This window comes from Diabrotica undecimpunctata, chromosome 1 (assembly GCF_040954645.1).
Source record: "Diabrotica undecimpunctata isolate CICGRU chromosome 1, icDiaUnde3, whole genome shotgun sequence".
Taxonomy (NCBI): Eukaryota; Metazoa; Arthropoda; class Insecta; order Coleoptera; family Chrysomelidae; genus Diabrotica; species Diabrotica undecimpunctata.
In genome coordinates, this window is record NC_092803.1 from 17,366,623 (window position 1) to 17,386,788 (window position 20,166).

At 31.8% G+C, this 20,166-nt stretch overlaps 1 protein-coding gene across 1 annotated transcript in view; it reads left to right on the top strand.

The window, feature by feature from the left end:
• The window catches only part of LOC140445552 (nuclear RNA export factor 1-like), a 30,493-nt gene extending 10,722 nt beyond the window's left edge, over nt 1–19,771 (top strand). Inside the window, exons 7-10 of the mRNA XM_072537661.1 lie at nt 1,640–1,857; nt 3,895–4,063; nt 6,672–6,976; nt 18,772–19,771. Of these exons, the coding sequence (XP_072393762.1) occupies nt 1,640–1,857; nt 3,895–4,063; nt 6,672–6,976; nt 18,772–18,940 (861 nt within the window). The 3' untranslated portion in view covers nt 18,941–19,771. The remainder of the gene's footprint in view (nt 1–1,639; nt 1,858–3,894; nt 4,064–6,671; nt 6,977–18,771) is intronic.
• Nucleotides 19,772–20,166: the final 395 nt, after the last annotated feature.

A 20,166-nucleotide genomic window follows, 5' to 3' on the forward strand; every position in this document is an offset into this window, starting at 1 on the left:
GCGTTGAATGCACACCGATACATTACCGAAATTCTAGACGAGCATGTAATGCCTTTTGCTGGGTTTGTCGGCGAAAACTTTATTTTTATGCAAGACAACGCGCGGCCACACGTAGCTAGGATGGTAACACAATATCTGGAAACTGTCGGTGTGCCAAAAATGAACTGGCCGGCTCAAAATCCAGATTTTAACCTGATTGAAAATGTTTGGGACCAACTCAAACGAAGGGTAAGAATCAGAATACCTGCTCCAATGAATCGTGAGCAGCTTCGGTTGGTGCTCATGAAAGAATGGGAAGCTTTTCCTCAAAACGACATCCAGAATTTGATCAATTCAATGCCAAATCGAATGAGGAGTGTAATTCACAATAGAGGTGGTAATACACAGTATTAAAAATCACGACTTAATTGTAATTTTATGAAGAAAACAGAAAAAATGTACAATGTTAATTTTTTTTATTTTTCAATAAAATCATTATTTTGGAAGTTATTTTTAGACATTTGTTATTTAAAAAATGATTGCATACTGCTTTAGAACATATTCTTAAACATTACACAAACATCTAATGACAATCACTTTGTGGTATGATTCGTAAAAATTAAAAAATGGCAAAAATTTTAGGTGGCCTCTTTTTCGTAACGCTCAGTGTATATACCGGGTAAAACGAAAATGCTATAATAGATAAACGAAAAAGATAATTGAAAGCAGGATTTTAATTTTTTTTAACTGAAAAACTCATTTAATTACCCTAGTTACCCATCTTCATCAAATAACAAATACAAAACTGGCTCAGTTTAGCTTGTATTAATTTTTGTTAATATAATTATATTAAGTAACTTTTATGTTTAAATCAAGCATATTAATAAGGTAAGATGAAAAGACAGCCAAGATTTGATTTCACGTACAAAGCTGTATCTGTTTATACGTATTTCGCCCTAATAGGGCTCGTCAGAACAGCTATTCATAGGCGTTCTCAACGTGAAAAATAAATCTTTTCTGTCTTTTAAGAAGCAACACTAAAATGGCTTCGAAATGGACGCAATAGCCACATCTGATAACAAATCCGTAAAATAGTTTCGAAACACAATTCACATTTCTGCCTTAATCTGAGCCTTCTAAAAATTGCAAGACAAAGCAGACGTTGATAAAGATGTTAATAGAGACATGGGGAATCTAAAATTTGCATTCCACGACATGTCTCCTCAGCTATTGCGTCCATTTCGAAGCCATTTTAGTGTTGCTTCTTAAAAGACAGAAAAGATGTATTTTTCACGTTGAGAACGCCTATGAATAGCTGTTCTGACGAGCCCTATTAGGGCGAAATACGTATAAACAGATACATAGACGCTTTGTTCGTGAAATCAAATCTTGACTGTCTTTTCATTTTATTCCGATCTACTCTGTATGAGTACAAGAAACCAATTCGCTAATGATTTCTGCTTAGTTGAGGAGACATGTCGTGGAATGCAAATTTTAGATTCCCCATGTCTCTATTAACATCTTTATCAACGTCTGCTTTGACTTGCAATTTTTAGAAGGCTCAGATTAAGGCAGAAATCTGAATTGTGTTTCGAAAGTATTTTACGGATTTTTTAATAAGGTAAGTTTTGACTTAATTTAGATAGTTTTTGTTTTTTAGGATGGACTTCTTCTGAGAAAAGACGGTTTTCCTATCAGCAGACGACATTATATGTGCGATCTGGGAGCGGTAGATTTTGTTAATCAGTTCATTGAGTATTATTTTTACCTTTACGATCTACAGGATCGCAACATATTGAAATTGGCGTACCACAAAGATGCAATGTTTAGTCTTACCGCTTCCTACATTACGGACCAGGTCTCGTCGAGAAGTACCAGGTAATACTCTAGCTTTATCTAAATTTCTGTAATATAAAGTTTTTTTTTTTTTTCGATATCAGTGACTTCTTGAATAATCGGTTGTTTAGAAAGATAAATGGGGCTATAATTTTTGCCTCTTCAAAATCTATTTTACGACTTAGTGAAAATCGGTTAGTGCGGGAATGAAGCTGGAATTTCGAATTAAAACAGTTCCTAGATTTTATTGTGGTTTCGTCTTTTAATTTGACCTTTATAATATTGTAGAATGACGCCACAGGGAATTCCGTAAACATGAAATGATTTTTTTTCCATATTTTACTATATAGTCCAGTCGTCAGAGACGAAAAGTCACTGAACTTCTAAAAATCATACGAACAAGCTGAATTTTGCCGAAAATATCAATTTTGCAACTCCAAACAAGATGCAAAAAACTTTAACAGGTTTACCCCCGGGCTTCCCACTAAAAACCTCCTCGTCGTGGGGTAAAAACGTAAAAAATCGATTTACCAAGAATCTGTATGCCATAAAAAAAATTTTTTCAGATAAAAAATGTAGGTAAGATAATTTCGATCACAAATGTTTATTAGCACTTTTTGTGTAAAATCTGTTTCTCTCAGAAACAACGCTTGAAGTGATGGGTGATTTGAATGTGTTACACGCGCGAAATCAATGTTCAATAAAATTTGTATCAGCTCGACGGTAAAAATTCAATATCTTCTGATCAGATTGTTCTATCCACAAAAATCAAGATGAATTTTGAAGGTGAATAGTGCAGCGTTCGTATGCAATTTTTGTATTTTGTGAGCTCAGTTTTTATAAAGCTGTTAAATAAATAAATGTTGCGCGATTGTTGCATTTTTGGGGTTTGCATTTTGCACTATGCACATTGCTAAAGAATAATTTTCAAAACCTATACCATGAAATTTTAATTTTGAGTTTTGGCAACAAATGTGAGGCATTTGAAATATGCAACAAAAATGTTTAAAATAGTCCATGGTGCCAAGTTGAAAAAAGTGCATCTGGCAACCAATTGAAATACGTCCATTACTAATATTTTACCAATTTCATTTTATTAGTCCTAATTTTTGAAAAAATATGTCAGTGGTCGAATACGACCGCCGGGGCCCAGGCGACATACTTATTCCCGTGGTGCCAAGGGGTCGGTAGGGCGGTCGTTCTGTTCATGATGAGACTTGTCGAGCAATATTCTGCTGAGTGGTTGTTTTGACCAATATTTTATCAGTAGAGGTTTGATTGTTAGTAAGACAAGTAAGTTGATTGTGCTCGTGTTATTTTTAGAGCTAGATAATATTAAAAACAATTATTATTTCTTGAAATAATATGGAAAGAAGCGGTAAAATAATGGTTGGTATGGTTTTGGAAAGCAATGAACGTTTAGGTAAGATATAATTTTCATATTTTCATATCATATTTTCAGATATAAATAACTGCATAGGATTATTGTTTAAAGTACGTACCTACACAATAAGATAATATTCTGAATATATATATATATATATATATATATATATATATATATATATATATATATATAATATATATGTACAAAAATTGTAGACGAAAACTGCACCCTTCCCTTTTAAAAAGCAATTTTTGTCGATAGGACGCTCTAATCAAAAGATATCGAATTTTACCGTCAAGTTAATACAAATTTTATTTAACATTGATTTCGTGCGCGTAAGTGACATTCAAAATCGCCGATCGCTTCAAGCGGTATTTCTGAGAGAACGGTTCATTCCACACAAAAAGTGCTAAAAAACATTTTTGTTTAAAATTATCTCAGCTACATTTTTTACAGTACAGGTTCTTGGTAAATCGATTTTTTGCGTTTGTACCCCCTATGAGGTGGGGTTTAGAGTGAAGCCCGGGAGTAAAAGTGGTTAAACTTTTTTGCATATTTTTTGGGGTCTCAAAATTGATATTTTTGGCAACATTTGGCAAAAGCTTGTTCGTATGATTTTTAGGGCTCAAATCTCTGACGACTGAACTATGTCTATGAGACTATGTATAATCTATTATATTTTTTCGTTTCAGAATGCCTAAATACTTATCTTTATCTAGAAACATACAAAAAATGGCAAACTTCAGTCAGTGTCACAACAATTTAATTAGGGGAAATCAACAAATAGTAAATGTACTTAAAAACCTGCCTCAATGCGAACACTATCGTCCGTCCTTCGGTGTAGAATTAATGCATTATACAGTAAGTAGAAAAATATTGCCAAGCTATGTATAACGTTCCTATTAGTGATCATTGAGTCGATTTATATTCTTCCTCTCTCTTGGCAGAGATTTTTCTTTCATCTAAAACCTTACGATGATTGAAAAATTATAAATTTAATCAAAAAACTTTTGAGCTATCTTATACAAAGTAATCCTGATTTCAAATTGAAATTGAATTGTTTGCACATGTAGCATTTTTAAATAAATACATAAGGTAAAGTATCACATTTGTAGCACATGACTCATTTTCTAATGATTTTTTATAGGCCGGTAAAATTGGACGTTTACCGTTTAAAAAAAAATATTTTTGTTCCGACAAAAGGAGGAAATCTAATTATAATTTAATAAACAAATAAGTGGATTATTGTAGAATCTGTTTAATCTCTTAAAAATTGACAGAAACATTCTTCTGACTGTTCACAGAATATGCGTTGAGATAGAAGAGATTTAATTTTACATGAAATCAATTTCAATGATTTGACTGGTCTATTTTTAAACTGTTTAACTGTTTTGGCAAAGATTTGGGTTCTAAGGGAAATGTAACGTTGTCAGCGTGTATGATTCAACTTAAAGTTATCTGCAATGTTGTAGTTTATATCTTTCTCTAACGGTAGATAATATCTGCGATCAACAACGTCCTCGCAAATTACGGCGATGTAACTGGCAACAACGCCATTGTTGGTATGAAGTTGGAAGTTGGAATGAAGTATGCCAAAAAAAAAAGACTTTTTACAAAATCCCCGTTTACATTAAATATTTACAAGAAATTTTATTCGCTGTCTGAAGTGGAAGTTTCGGAATCGTCATTCAGATTAATAATTAATGGTTGGATGGTGATTTCCATTATCCTATCAGTTTCCCACATTTTTGATTCCTCTTTTTTAACGTGCTCAATTGCCTTTTGCCAATTGTGTGCTGTTACATTTTGAACTGCTTCATAAAAACTCTGCTTGACATCAGCAATTTTAAAAGTCGTATTGTTTCTTGCCACTCCTCTCTTGATTTGGGGCCTAAATCAACTCAATTGGGCTAAACTCACAATGGTAAGGTGGCTGACGTAAAACATAATGTTCTTTGCTTGCCACCATTTCGTCTATAACATATCTCTCAGCTGGCTTATTGGCCTTTACTAATGTAGTAATTGAGCTTTAACGATATCTTCTGTAAAAGCTATGCCGTAGGGGATTTATCAATACGTCTACTGTGTTATGAAGCGTTGTCCATATTTATTACAGATTTTTTTTTGCTAATTCTGGCAGAATATTTCGAAAGCAGTTTTAAAACACATCAGAATTCATATCTGCATGGTAATCAATCGCCATCCTTTTTTGATTCAAAGACCAACAAACCATTATTTGCTACAAATCGATCCTCTGATCCAATATGTAATATAATTAGACGTTTTCCTTTACCAGAAGGAGCTTTTAACCTTGTTGACAGACCTTCCAAGAAAATCCTGATTATTTTTTAAATGAAAACCGCACGCCTTTGACTCGTCATTTCCTTTGTCCTCAAACCCGCAAAGATCAACATTGAAAATATGAGTCACTTTATACAATTCCGGTACTGTGATATATCTAGTTGTAAAAAATATTTTGCAGGTAAATATAAAATAAAAATATGTTAAAAAATCTTCTAAAAAATGTTAAAAAAGTCTTGTTTCATTGAAACCATTGAGTTAGAATCTATGGAGAAGTTATGAGCATATTAAAGTGTGTATTAAAAACGCGGTAGGTAGGCGTGGCTAACGATGATACCAATATGGCGGTGGGATCATGGCCGGACTCAATAATATTAAAACGACTATAAAAATATGACTAGTTATTCAGGAGATTTAATCATAATCTAAAAAAGTGCAATACATTTTTAATAAACTATGATTTATTTATCCCGCGGTAAACACTAAAAACACAATATATTATACATAAAGATAAATTAATACAGTCAAATACTATTAATTTATTCTCTGAAGTACGGGCCATTACTTTGTTAACATATTTGTATACTAACCTTATTATATAGAACGTTATTCCTGAAGATTTTTTATTAACATTGCTTCAGCTACTGCAACTACGTTGAGAACAAGAAACCGTTATTATGCACTATCACAATATATATTATTACAGTCTCTATAAAAGTATTATAAAACTAAAAATATTCGAAAAACAACAAACGTAAACAAACATATACGATCTGTCAAAAGTGTCAAAACAATCTTAACAATATGGCCGAAATAAGGTCGTTTTTAGTCACGTGATGCCCTCTCCATAGATTCTAACTCGAAGATTGAAACAGTAAAATTTCCAGTGCACATGAATTATATCAAAAGGATTTACTGTTAATAACTTCTAATTAATTATAATTCATATATTTTCATTACTAGGGCAATTTACTTTCGTACTTCTAATGCTGTACAGTAGAATGAACCATTGGTTGTTGAGTGTCTATCGATAATCCAAAACAGTCGCAAAATATATTATACTTTACAATTAATATTATTGCATTGTCATCCAGTCCTGAACTGTATTTAAAATTTCAAGTCTAGCTCATCGAGAAGTTGGTTTAAATCAGATTATTTTTTTCTACAGAACACCAGTGCAGTTGTGTCGGTCTCCGGCGTATTTAAAGAAAGTGCCGAAACTCTATTAGACTCAGAACAACTCTTCGGCTTCCGAAGAACATTTGTGTTGACGATCAAATCAGATGGCGGATGCGTCATAATCAATGAATTGATGCATATCCATAATGCTTTCACCTGGCAAGTAGTAGATAGTTTCAAGCATCCCCGGAGTGCTGTACAGACCATCGAGTTTCCACGATCGGAAAGTGACAACCAGAAAGCGATCAACGCATTCAAACGTATTACTACTTTAAATACGAAATATGCCAGGAGGTAAGTGAGCATATTCTTTTATTTTGTCCAGTAAATACTTTGTGTCATACAAGATCTACGTCAGTGATACCAAAGAATATAGACGCTTATAGAAGAATTGTTCACTGTTATTTTTGAGAGTTAGCAAAAAGTGGGACATAGATAAAGAAAAGTGGGACGAGTGGAACGCACGTGTTGCACGTGGTACCACTAAGGAGCGGTCATGTCAGCTGTGGCCTGTGGCTCTACCATTGCTTCTAAAATATGAAAGAGTGGGGCAATAAATGCAACTTTAGATATTTTTTAATGTAGATGCCGCGTGGTCGCAGAATAGGATTAAATTTTTGCGTTTTATAAAATTTTTTAAAGAAAATAATATTATTTTACCTTTTAATAAATTAATCTTTTTAGAAAAATTATTATGATTCAAAGTTTTAATTGAAATATGTACAAATCTTAAGTATAAATCAGTTTAAGACTATATTGTAATAATTTCACCAATATTCATTCATTGTGAAAATTATGTTTTAGATACTACTAGTTGTTATTTTAAAACAAGATTAAATAGTACTCATACAGCGTAAAAACTTTCACATATAGGTACTATTCATTAAAATGCACTGTTAAAGTTTATTTTGTTATTTCAAAAATAAATCAGGAATGCTTTTTGTTGTTATTGAAAAATTATGGATGAAATGGAAGTTTGGAAGTTTTGGCGAAATGGAAAATTTCATAATTTAGTAAAAAGTTTCATTGAATACTTTTTTTTTAAATTGAAATTTTTTAAAAATGTTTCGTTAATTTCTGGGCAGAAAAACAGTATAATAAAAAGTTATGTGACGGTTTTTCGTTGTGTTGGAACAAACCAATTTTTAATTCAAAGTTATACAATTAAAAAAATAAATACTTTGAATATTGTAAATATCATACATTTTTAAGTTTTAAAATTAAAAATTTAAATTGACAATAAAGATTTTATTGTGAAAACGCAAAAAAAAGACAACAAAAAATAGTTTGCAAATCAATGGCATCGAAATTTGTTTCGGCGTAGATGCAAAGTTACCCGTTCGTACTCCTTTCCCACTTCCCCCTAACTACATATTTCATTATGAAATTTTCATGATAGTTTTAAGCCGACAGCCACGGCACCACGCTGTGAGTTTATGCAGCCACCCTCTTAAACCGTAACCAAATCGCCCATTTGAACTGCGCTTCTATAAGCGTCTATATTCTTTGGTGATACTCAACCTGCGGCCCGCGGGCCGCATGCGCCCCTCGGGCGTTTTTTATGTGGCCCGAAGGCTAACTAAGAATTTTTGACTTTATCTACATTTGAATTTATAAAATCTTAAAATTTAAAAAATACTATTATATTAGATATTTTTGTAATTCATTATAAATAGTTATTTAACCAACAAGTGTATTAATAAGGGCTATTAACAATTAGCGAGCGCGTTAATGTTCGAGATTGTTAATCGCCATTTTAATTCACGAGTTCGTTACAAAATTTTTCCGTCGACCGTACTTTTCAGAAATAAAAATATCTTAGTTTAAATTTTTATTTACTTAACGATAAGTAATGACATACAATGACAGACAGCCTACTTACAGCGGCTACTTCATTTTAAATAATTTTTTAGTGGCAATATAAATAGGTATATGTTTGGTTGCCTACACCACAGGTCACTGCCAATCACAGAGCGTTAAATGTGGTTAAATTAATTTATACAAGAAATATATATTTTGTGTTGCCTATAATAAAATCGTTCATTAATAGAAAATCATTCATTAATAGGGCTCATTAATCAACGATTTTGAGGGTGTTAAAATTAATCATAAATGGACGGTCGACGGAAAAATATTAAAAATTCCCTAATCAAAAAAGTCTAATTTATAATATAAAAAGATGTCGATTTGGAACCAGTTCAATTATTATATGAACATGTCAATTTCATTCAGCGCTTCCGTTTACGCACGTATCGTCTTTTTCAAATTTTGTCAAGTGAAGTGTTTCTTTTACTTATAATAATTTTAATTATAGTTGATTTGCCGGGAATTTAAAACAGTGACAATGGCTGGCGTGTCCTCAAAATCAAAACGTAAAATATCTGACGAAAACAGACTATTTCAAGACAATTGGGAAGATGAATATTTTGTTGTACGTAACAAACACGGTTCAGCAACTTGTTTGATTTGTCGAGAGAGTATTATATTAAAGAAGTATAATATTATGAGACACTATAATAGAAAACACAAGATGTTTAGCGATAGTTTCCCAGTCGGCTCTGCATTGCGAAGAGAAAAACTATGCGTCTTGAAAAGGTCGTTACAGCAGCAGAAAAATATAATGGCAGTTTCAATGTCATAAGATGTATCAGTGACGGGAGCGTCCTACGAAATTTGCTATTTATTAGGAAAACACATGAAGCCATTTACTGACGCTGAGATTGTAAAGGAATGTTTTATAAATGCTTCAAATGTTTTATTTGAGAAGTTCAGCAATAAAACAGATAATATCACAAATTAGACAACTACAACTCTCAGATTCCACGTGCGTCAGGCGAATTGAAGATATTTCGAAACATATTTTTAATCATATCATCGACGACTTGAAGAATTGTAAATCTTTAGCATTTAATTCAAGCACTGATGTTTTATCAACTTCACAATGTTCTCTTTTTGTACGGTACTGTACTGAAGATTATGGAATTCGTAAAGATTTTCTCAAATTTCATCCGATGAAAGGTCATACCAAAGGAAGTGATTACATTGATGTTATTTGTACGTTTTTGGAAAAAAATAGCATTGACGTTAAAAAGTTGGTATTGGTATGTGTATGCACAGATGGATGTCCGTCTATGATAGGAAATAATATTGGGTTTATTTCTCTTGTGAAAAAAAAATATGATATAAATAATTTGTTAACATTTCACTGTATCATACATCAAGATGATACAGTGAATATGATGCAAGTCTTTGAAATGCCGCCTCTTAAATATGATTGAAATTTAACTTTCATTTTTATTAAGAGGGTATGCGCAAAATCTTGATCCGATGCTACTTAAGTGCATTTTTTATCAAATCCTGAGAAAACTAATTAATATTTTTGAAAACTTTAAATGCAGAATGAAATATTTCATTATTACCCAGAGCCTAAATTCCCTTAGAATAAATAAAAAGTTTTTTTTGAATGAAATATTTGAAATTAAAAGACACAATAAATTTTCTCTGTCCTTTCACCTCTGTAACTTATTAAAATAGACATAGAAATTTTCAGGGACTTTCTGCCCTCGGTAATAATGTAATCTTTCACTCTGCGTTTAAATTTTTCAAAAATACTTATTAGTTTTCTCAGAATTCGAAAAAACCAATGCATTTTTATCCTGGCTCGCTTTTTGATCCTGGCTTGAACTTCATTTTCAGCTGGAAATGCAATACATATATAAACTTTTCTGCAATTGCATTAAATTTTAATTTGGTCATTAGCCATATTCTCTGTAACTTTTCGTTTTGTCTATAGTTTCTGACAACATTTTTAAACAGCCTGACATTTTTTTGTTATTTTACTCATTATACCGCCCCCTTTGTGATACCGCCTGATGCGACAGCAACACCGTATCATAGCACGGCACGGCCCTGCACCCCTGTAACTTAATAAAATAAACATTATAGAAGTTTTTTGGGACTTTTGGCCATCGGTAATAATGTAATATTTTATTCTGAGTTTTAAATTTTTCCAAAATTCTTATTAGTTTTCCAAGGATTAGAAAAATTAATGCATTTAAAAAGTATTTAACCGAAATTTTGCGCAAGTATTATACATTTTTGAAAATAATATATATATATATATATATATATATATATATATATATATATATATATATATATATATATATATAAATTTTCGTTTCGGTGGGTTGGAGTCAATAAAGGGGTTGTTCTAGAAGACTATTTTTTATATCTCAAGCTTTCAAATGTTATTATATATATATATATATATATATATATATATATATATATATATATATATATGTATATATATATATATATATATATATATATATATATATATATGTATTTATACTACTTCACCTAGATTGCGGCCCGCAAGCTGTGGCAATAGCTACTATGTGGCCCAGGGAAAAAAAAGTTGAGTATCGCTGATCTACGTGAATCGATTATTGTTGAAAGGATTCAAGCGACATTTTAAAAGTTTTGAGAAAAACGCAAAAAACTATTCTAAGCTAGACTAACTTATTTTTGATAATTTGTTTTTGAGTAAACCTAATCAAATATTGAATAGTAGTTATATTATAGTAGAACAAGATCATTTTTTCTTTTTGTTTTTGAATAATTGTTATTTTTGTACATGTCACCTAGCCCCTTTCAACAACTTATAGAAAAATAAAACTTTTTTTTTTCTAGAAATAATGTTTATTTAGCAAAAACTCAATCAAAATGGAAGGATATATAGTCCTTTTCCATCATATTGATAGCACATTATGTACGCAAATCCTCAACAGGTCAAAAAACCATAGGCGTCACCCTATACTTGTTTTGAAATAAATAAAAAAATTAATATTTTAAGATGCCGTCAACAATTCATTATCTTTTAAAAAATCTTCTGTAAAATAAGTGTCCACTAATCTCACTATACCTTTTTTGTGCGTAAAAAACGTCGGTATATATGCCACACGATTATTGTTAATTATACACGGGTGATTAACGAGAGAATTCAATGTTTCACGAAATAAATTAATGTAAACAGTAATTTAAAAGTGATTATTGTTTTCTATACAAGTTATCGCCTGACACAAAAAGAATACCTTCTTTTTTATTTACCTGGAATTATCTGAAATTACCTGGAATTACTGATAAGGCTTCACTAATGATAGTTTAAGTAGTTTTTATGCCACATTACAGCTTATGCCAATAATATAAATTAGAAATTGTTTGCATCTTCCATTTAGTTTGTAGATGTACATTGTTCATGTCTTACCTACCTACGTTTTTGGTGTCGATATTTTGTTATTTGCATTTAAAAATGACGTCGACAACAGATTTTATCCCGGTTTTATTTAGTTTTATTTGGTTTTAAAGGTGTCTTCAGTCTAAGAGAAAAAAATATAATATTAAATGTACACGATGCACTTGTACATCAACGCCCTTTAAGTAATGTTCGTGAAATCGTTAACATGTGTTCAAATATGACAGGGATTGAAAGAAAAGAAAAGTTGCTAAAAGAAAGAAAAGGAGGAACTGTTTCGCAAGTTTTAGGAAACATAGTGAATTCGGTTTCGCTAGGTAGAAATCGTTTGATTTCTCTTTTTGTTTTTAGATGGCGTAGTTACGTCCGTATATAGTTATTTTGATAACTATTGTCTAGGACGGGAGAGATTTTTGTTTTGGTTCAGAGCAGTGACTATACCGTTCTGACGAGACCTAAAGAGGTCGAAATACGTATAAGCGGTTGTCGCTGCCCTATATCAAAACAAAAATCTAATACCGTCATTATGTTTTATTACTTACTTCGTTTGGAGTACCAGAAACTGAGTTCACTTCGAATTTTTACCAGGATGAACGGCATGTGGAATGCAATTTTAGATTCCCTTGCCGAATAATTTATCCAGCTTTTTGTTTCGCAAGTTTTAGGAAACACAGTGGTAAAAATTTGAATTCGGTTTCGCTAGGTAGAAATCGTTTGATTTCCCTTTTTGTTTTTAGATGGCGTAGTTACGTCCGTATATAGTTATTTTGATAACTATTGTCTAGGACGGGAGAGATTTTTGTTTTGGTTCAGAGCAGTGACTATACCGTTCTGACGAGACCTAAAGAGGTCGAAATACGTATAAGCGGTTGTCGCTGCCCTGCATCAAAACAAAAATCTAATACCGTCATTATGTTTTATTACTTACTTCGTTTGGAGTACCAGAAACTGAGTTCACTACGAATTTTGACCAGGATGAACGGCACGTGGAATGCAATTTTAGATTCCCTTGCCGAGTAATTTATCCAGCTGTTTGTTTCGCAAGTTTTAGGAAACATAGTGGTAAAAATTTGAATTCGGTTTCACTAGGTAGAAATCGTTTGATTTCTCTTTTTGTTTCTTAAAATATTTCAGGTAATAATCATACTTTATATAGGAATCTGGGTGTTTTTCTTTAAAAAGCTGATGCATAAACTTGACGTCCAATCGTGCATCTAGATATGACAGGTTTACCAGAGTAATGTGTATGTTTAAGAGGGAACGATTCAACATGTTGCCTTATTAAAATATTGTTTTCTTCGGGAATTGCATGAACCTTCACATTGTGGCCCCTTTTGTCACATGGTGTTTGGTTATTTGATAACAAATTTTTTATTCGTTTTACTCTCTTTTTGGAAACACTATTTAAGCTAAGAAATGCTTTTTGACAAACACGTACCCTCATGTTATCAACAAGAATAAAATGGAAATGACTACATGATTTTTTCATTATTTCATTTTCAGTGGTCTTTTTTCTCTTTCTACCAACACTACGTTTTTCTAGAAGTCCTTGTAGATATAAATCCTGCTCATCTTTTGTATTTAATATGTAAAATTTGTCGAATATTTCATTTCTGTCGTCCTCTTTTATTTTAGTGAAACATTTTAAGGGACATCTAAAAAACCATACGATGCAGATAGGAAGTTATACTATAAATCCTCAATTTAGAAGAGTGATTTCATAGTTTAAACGCCGAATATCCTCAAATTTAAATGTACACAGCGGCCCTCGAAAACTACCCGTTTTCTAAATTGCAATTTGCGTTTTCTCATAAGAAATTACAGAATATATAAAGTAGTATATTTATTTGTGCTTCTCTATAGAGACTTGACCAGAAGTTGTCGTACAGTGTAGCCAATTCTTGTTCACAAGTAGTAATTATGGTCATACAAAACCTGTATTCTTCCACGCAGCGATTATTAAGAAATACGCAAACTTCGCAGGTTAAAAATTATAAAAAAAAGCGGTGCCCGATATAATTTTGTCCTGACTATAATTAATAATTAAAAAATGACTTTGTTTTAGTTGTAACAAATTTTGTAAAAAAAATTTCGATCCGGCAGATATTATTTTAGATTTTTTGGATCATTCGAAACGTAAAATACGTTTTGTAATTTTTCTATTATGTTGATGGTTTTCGAGTTATAAACAATTTAATACTAAAAAAGCGAAAACTGACGATTTTTAAGGCTAAAAAAGACAAGTAAAAAATATTATTTCTGTAATTGTCAAGTACATAAATTTTCAAGTTTAAACCTTCTTCTATCAGGTTCTGATACAATTTTTTGCCATGTTTGATTCTATAATATATTTTTTTATTGACGTGACAACGTCTTAAATTAGGTTGTGGCTCGGAGTCATTTAAGAAAAAGTGTAACGCCCGCTCACGTCTGTTACAGTGAGTCACCGAACGAGAGAGAGGCCCGCCGGACCGGCGAATGCCTTGCGTCTCTCTCCCACTCAAACATGATCGGTCCGCTGCGCGCGGCACTAGAGAATTAGGTGCGTTGAATCGCTAAAGTTGAAAATCGTTGAAAGTATCGTCAGCTGTGTCTGTAGTGAAAATGTGGGAACCACCAGTATCAGATATAATTTTAGGAAATTACCTAGGGACCTATATTCTTTTATAATATTGCTATGGATTTATCCACTTAATATTGAGCAATGATTGTAAACATTCTTTATAGTTTAAACTTCAATGAAAATTATTAACTGTGTCTAAAGACATATATGATATGAGGTATTTTACACAAGAGTATTAAGTATAATGAATATACATAAAAACATAATTTTGTTTTCTTAGGATTTAACATTTTGTCAGCACATTATCTCAAATTCACACTTAAATCAATATGTTTTTACTATTAGGTCTGTTGAATGTTTGTTCTTTACACAAAATTTAGTCTATACTTCATATTTATTAAAGGCGGTAAAATATACATTACAATTCAGTTGTTTATAAACCACTTTCAAAGCATAAAGAACCTTTTAAGCTTTGTTTATATTATTTTGTGTATATTAATTGAGTTAAACAGTCAATTTATGGATATTTCAAGGTGACAATCTAAAAAAAGCTGATTCTAGTATACCGATTCTTCTGTGTGGTGATTTTAACAAAAACGTAAAGTCAGGCAACTCGTTTCTAAATTTCATGAAATGTACGTATAATCTTGATTGCGTATCAAACGTTTCTAAGTCAACTACGTTAAAAGGAACAACCATCGACTTGACTTTCGCAAGACACATTACAGCAGAAACACTTCCTTTCATTTCATATTTCTCCTATCATCGTCCTATCCTCAACAAAATCACTCAAATAGAAATTAGTTAAGTTTAAGTTTACATGTACAATGTTTTAGTAAACAAAATATATTTCTATAGTTAAAATTTGTGCAATTCTTATTTTCATTCAATTCCTTGTTCCTATTGTGCAATTTAATAATATTCATATCAATAAATATTCTACCGAGAAAAAGACGTTGTCACGTAAAATCTTCGCCCGTAAAACCGACTTTACAGGCAACCGATTTTTTTTATTAATAAGGAATTGTTTTTTATCGGGAAGGGCTATCGGGCTGCATTAACAATTAAAAAACAATGTTTCAAAATGAAATATAAGTCCAAAATACTTATCAAAAAACTGATTAAATAAGGTTTTCTCTTGAATTTAGGTACTTCGTAATTTCAAAATGATATTTTTTAAATGTTTTTAAGCCTTGAAAATCGTCATCTTCCGTTATTTTTTCAGTTTTAAATTGTTTATAACTCGAAAACGATACATCTGAAGACCTTTTTTGTTTCTAATGATCCACAAAATCTAAAATATCTTCCCGGGACAATTTTTTTTATTTATTCAAGTTATTTTTTAATTCATCATCATCTTGGCTCGACAATCCTCTGTGGATCTTGGCCTGCTCTAAGATTCGTCGCCATTCTGTTCGGTTTCTGGCAACATGTTGCCATCTTCTGATTTTTAATATCCTTAAGTCGGTTTCAACTTCATCTAACCACCTAATTCGCGGTCGGCCTTTGCTTCTTCTTCCTACAGGTGTTCCTGTGGTTAGCTTTTTAGCAATCGTATTTTCTGGCATTCGTATTATGTGTCCAGCCCATCTAAGTCGCTGTGTTTTAATGAACGTTATGACATCTGGCTCATCAAAGAGCCGATACAATTCAAAATTATATCTTCTGCGCCACTGCCCTGGGTCGTTTATAGCTCCAAATATTTTGCGGAGTATTTTACGCTCAAATATTCCCAAAAGTCTTTCATCTTTCTGCGTTAGAGTCCATGTTTCTGCTCCATATGTGAGGACCGGCCTCAGCAATGTTTTGTATATAATAACTTTAGTTCTTCTTTGAATGTTTCTTGAGTGGAAATGCTTTTGGAGTCCATAGTATGCCCTATTTGTAAGATTTATTCGTCTTTTGATTTCTTCGCTTGTTTTAATTTTTTTTTTATTATTTTATTATTTTTTAATTACTAATTAATAATTATTATCAGAACAAAATTATATCGGACACACAGTGCAGATCGATCTTATATCGTATCTTTAGGCTATCTATAGGCTATTATAAATGCTTTAATATACTTACAGGAAAACTTACTTATAGGGAAAACTTTTGTATTGGCAATAAATGAATCATCATCATCAACTAGCCTCTAACGTCCACTGCTGAATATAGGCCTCTCGCATGCTTTTCCACTTGGTCGCAACTTAAAAATGAATGGCCTCGAATAGGAAATACATGTGTAATAGTTTCAAACATGTGTAAACCATGGACAAGCAAGTACAAAAATTTCATAAAAACATAGTTTTTATTTTGTCCGGCACATCCGTCGCTTATTAGGATAAGATTCTTTGTCGTCACCTCATTAGATCGTAAATATTGGAACAATAATGAAGCTACTTCATTTTGTTTTCTTCCACTTTTCTTTCAATGGTTTCATCGTAAGAGAGCATAGTTGCAGTATTATTTCCATCATTGTTCACACCAAATACGTATAACCATAGCTGTCTAGCATAGAATACTGCTTTGGTACGTATATGTGGCATTGGAAGGTTTTGCATATAGTCAAAAGACAAGCAATTGTAGTTCTCTGAATCATCACGTGCTTATAATTTATATTTTCTTTTTTGTTCATAAAATTTCTCAGCTTTCCGTAAGTGGAGTTCTTTCTCAATATTTAATTTCCGCACGTCTTCTGGATTGTCACAACTAGCTAATAGTTTACTTTGATACCGATCGCAAGTACCACTTGTATCACTTCTCGTTGAGCCAAATTTAAGGTTAAATTCGGTATGGAATATTTTCCAATATATTTTATAACCGGGATGTTCTGCTATGAATATTTTATACATCTTTTTCACAGATAGCGTCTCTGGAAGATAGTAGGTATTCGGACTGTCGGTTTTTAAAAGATTTGATATGGCTCTTAATCAAAGCCAATCTATTTTCTGCCGTTTTATTTGTTCGGTTTGAATTCTTACCTCGTTTATCCTTTGATGCTGATCCACCATTAAAGACATGTTTTTGTAGCCTTCGAACTCTTGCATATGTTATTCCATGAAGACCGCAAAAAGCCTTTACACATACTGGCTCTTCTCTTTTTTCCAACCTTATTTTATAATTATAGGCAGCAGAATTTTGGTCTTTGAGCGTTTGCGGAACATTACCTTGGCTTGGCGCATCATTTTCTTCTTCTGTTAGTAAAACATCCCTAATTTCAGCGTTTTTTCGGCTTCTTCTTTGCTTTGAAATGTGATAAGACATTCGCCCTAGAATGAAATATACTTTTTAATATTTTATTTGTTTAAATAAAGCGATTAATTTTACCTGCCAAATAACTATCTTGCTCGTTTTTAGCTTCCAAAGCATAAAAGTGATCGAAAACTCGAGATTTCTGTTCATCAATAGTTTTAGAATAACATTGAAACCGTGAACATCTAAAAGGAATATAAATGTTTCACTCATCATTTTACAATTAATATGTGTAACGTACCTGTAATTGGGACCAATTTGTACTTGTGCATTTTCTATGCCCTTATAATTAACATGTTTTTGTCCCTTCACTCTTGCCTGTTTTATCTCTGTACGTCTCAGCACCTTTCTTTTCCTTTTTAATGGCACATTTTCATTTGAACTTTGTCGTTCGAGTTCATTGTTACTTGTATTTATTATAAAACTCATTTTACTAAATTGGTTTATGGTGTTTACTAATAAAATTACACAATACAACTATTCGAAGGAACGTTAACCTATAAAAACCTACTCACAGCCAAGCGATAAAGTTTCCTGCAAAAACACCAATAGTCATTAACAACTGTGGTTTTTGCAGGAAATTGCTCTTCACAAAAATGGAGTTTATGCGAAATCGCCTATATTTTTGTCGCTTATATCTTGGACTACTCTGGTTTTAATGGAATTTTCTTACGCAAGGAACGTAGGTAATTAGTCCTTCAATCCATAGATGGCGTAAGTCCATTTCCGAAAAAAACTGACATATGGGTTTTTGCCAAGAACGCCTCAATTGATTGTAATGATATTTATATTTTTAACTAAAAAATTTGACGTTTCGATTTCCACTCCGGAAATTGTTCTCAAAAAAGATTTTTTAATAATTTTGTTAAAAAGAGTGTATAACCGCCAAAGGTGTTGAAGCGGTTTTCATAAAATTTACCCCGTTCGTATAAATTTGCCAGCTTATTTTTGATAATGCACTGCCTAAGTTCTCACTCTTATTTTAAACATATGTCGCTTTTTTCCTCTAGACTTAATGTTTTGTTTTAGGTGTTTGGAAGATCGTCAGTATAATATGAAAATGGCCTTATTATTGTTTGTAGACCTTTATAAACGAAATCAAATTCCCGCAGATGGTTTTACAAACACAGGAAAAAACAGTACATATGCAGAAGTTGGGAACGACCAGAACAACCAAAATAAGAAGATGAGGGTGTAAATAAGTGTACCAAAAATGTTCATGCAACAAAATATAACTTTATGTGGTTTGATTTAAGTCGAAACATCGTGTATTTTCAGTATACTATAAGGCCATGGTACATGTTCGTCGGAAGACTTATTTTCGTAGATATTTTTGACTATTTTTAAAAATTTAAACCCTTCATTCTTTGTTAAAGAAAATACTAACCTGAGTCTAGTTATGCCTACCCAATATTTAATGTGCAAACCAACAACCGTATTATAAGATCATAAAAACCTGCTTAAAATGGTATGGGATTGTCCATTTTCTAACAATAGTAGAAGTATTCACAAATACATTGTCTCATTCATGATTATAAAAGTCATTTAGGTAACAGTAATAAAAATAAATAGTCTCTTCTAAATACTCTATTGTTGTCTAATGACCACAGTGAGATCGGGTTAAAAAAAATTACCTGAATACGACCATTCAACTTGGAAATTCCTTAAATTCTTCGACCTTATCAGAGGGAACTGTTAAATATAATTTTTGGGTGTAATTATTAATTAATTGCGAAGGAAAATAAAGACGTTAACGTTTTGTTATATGACAAAACTTCGGAGACAATATTATGTTAATATTCTGGTACTCCAGAGGGCGCTCACACTCTTCATATGTTCTGATACCCTAATGTAATTATCTTAGTTTTTAAGATGTAGGTATTTAGACAGAAAAGTTAAAGAAAATAGTCCATTTGTAATTTCTTCCTTAATTGTTTTTTATTTTGTATAATACATAAGGTAGTTCTAGAATTAATATTTTTATAAAATATGTGGGTTGAAGTAATATTGAAATAAAATATTTCATTTATATTGTGTATATATTATTTACAACTTTTTCCAGCAATCCATAAACTAATAGTACTTATATGGCAGAGTGAATTGGTACCACAAGAGTGATTAAAGGGAATAATATGTCCGTTGCATAAAAAGGGTGATCAACTCGAGTGTAAGAACTATAGAGGCATTACTCTGTTAGCATCTGCGTATATAATATTCGGCAATGTATTGTTTGAAATACTTAAACATTTTACAAAGGATATTGTTGGACAATATCAATGCCGATTAACTGCTGAAAAGTCAACTACACATTAAATTCAAGCACATAGACAGATTCTAGAAAAGTCACTAGAATATAACATAGATACACACCATCTCTTCGTCGACTTCGAAGCAGACTATGACAGTGTAAAAAAAACTGCATAA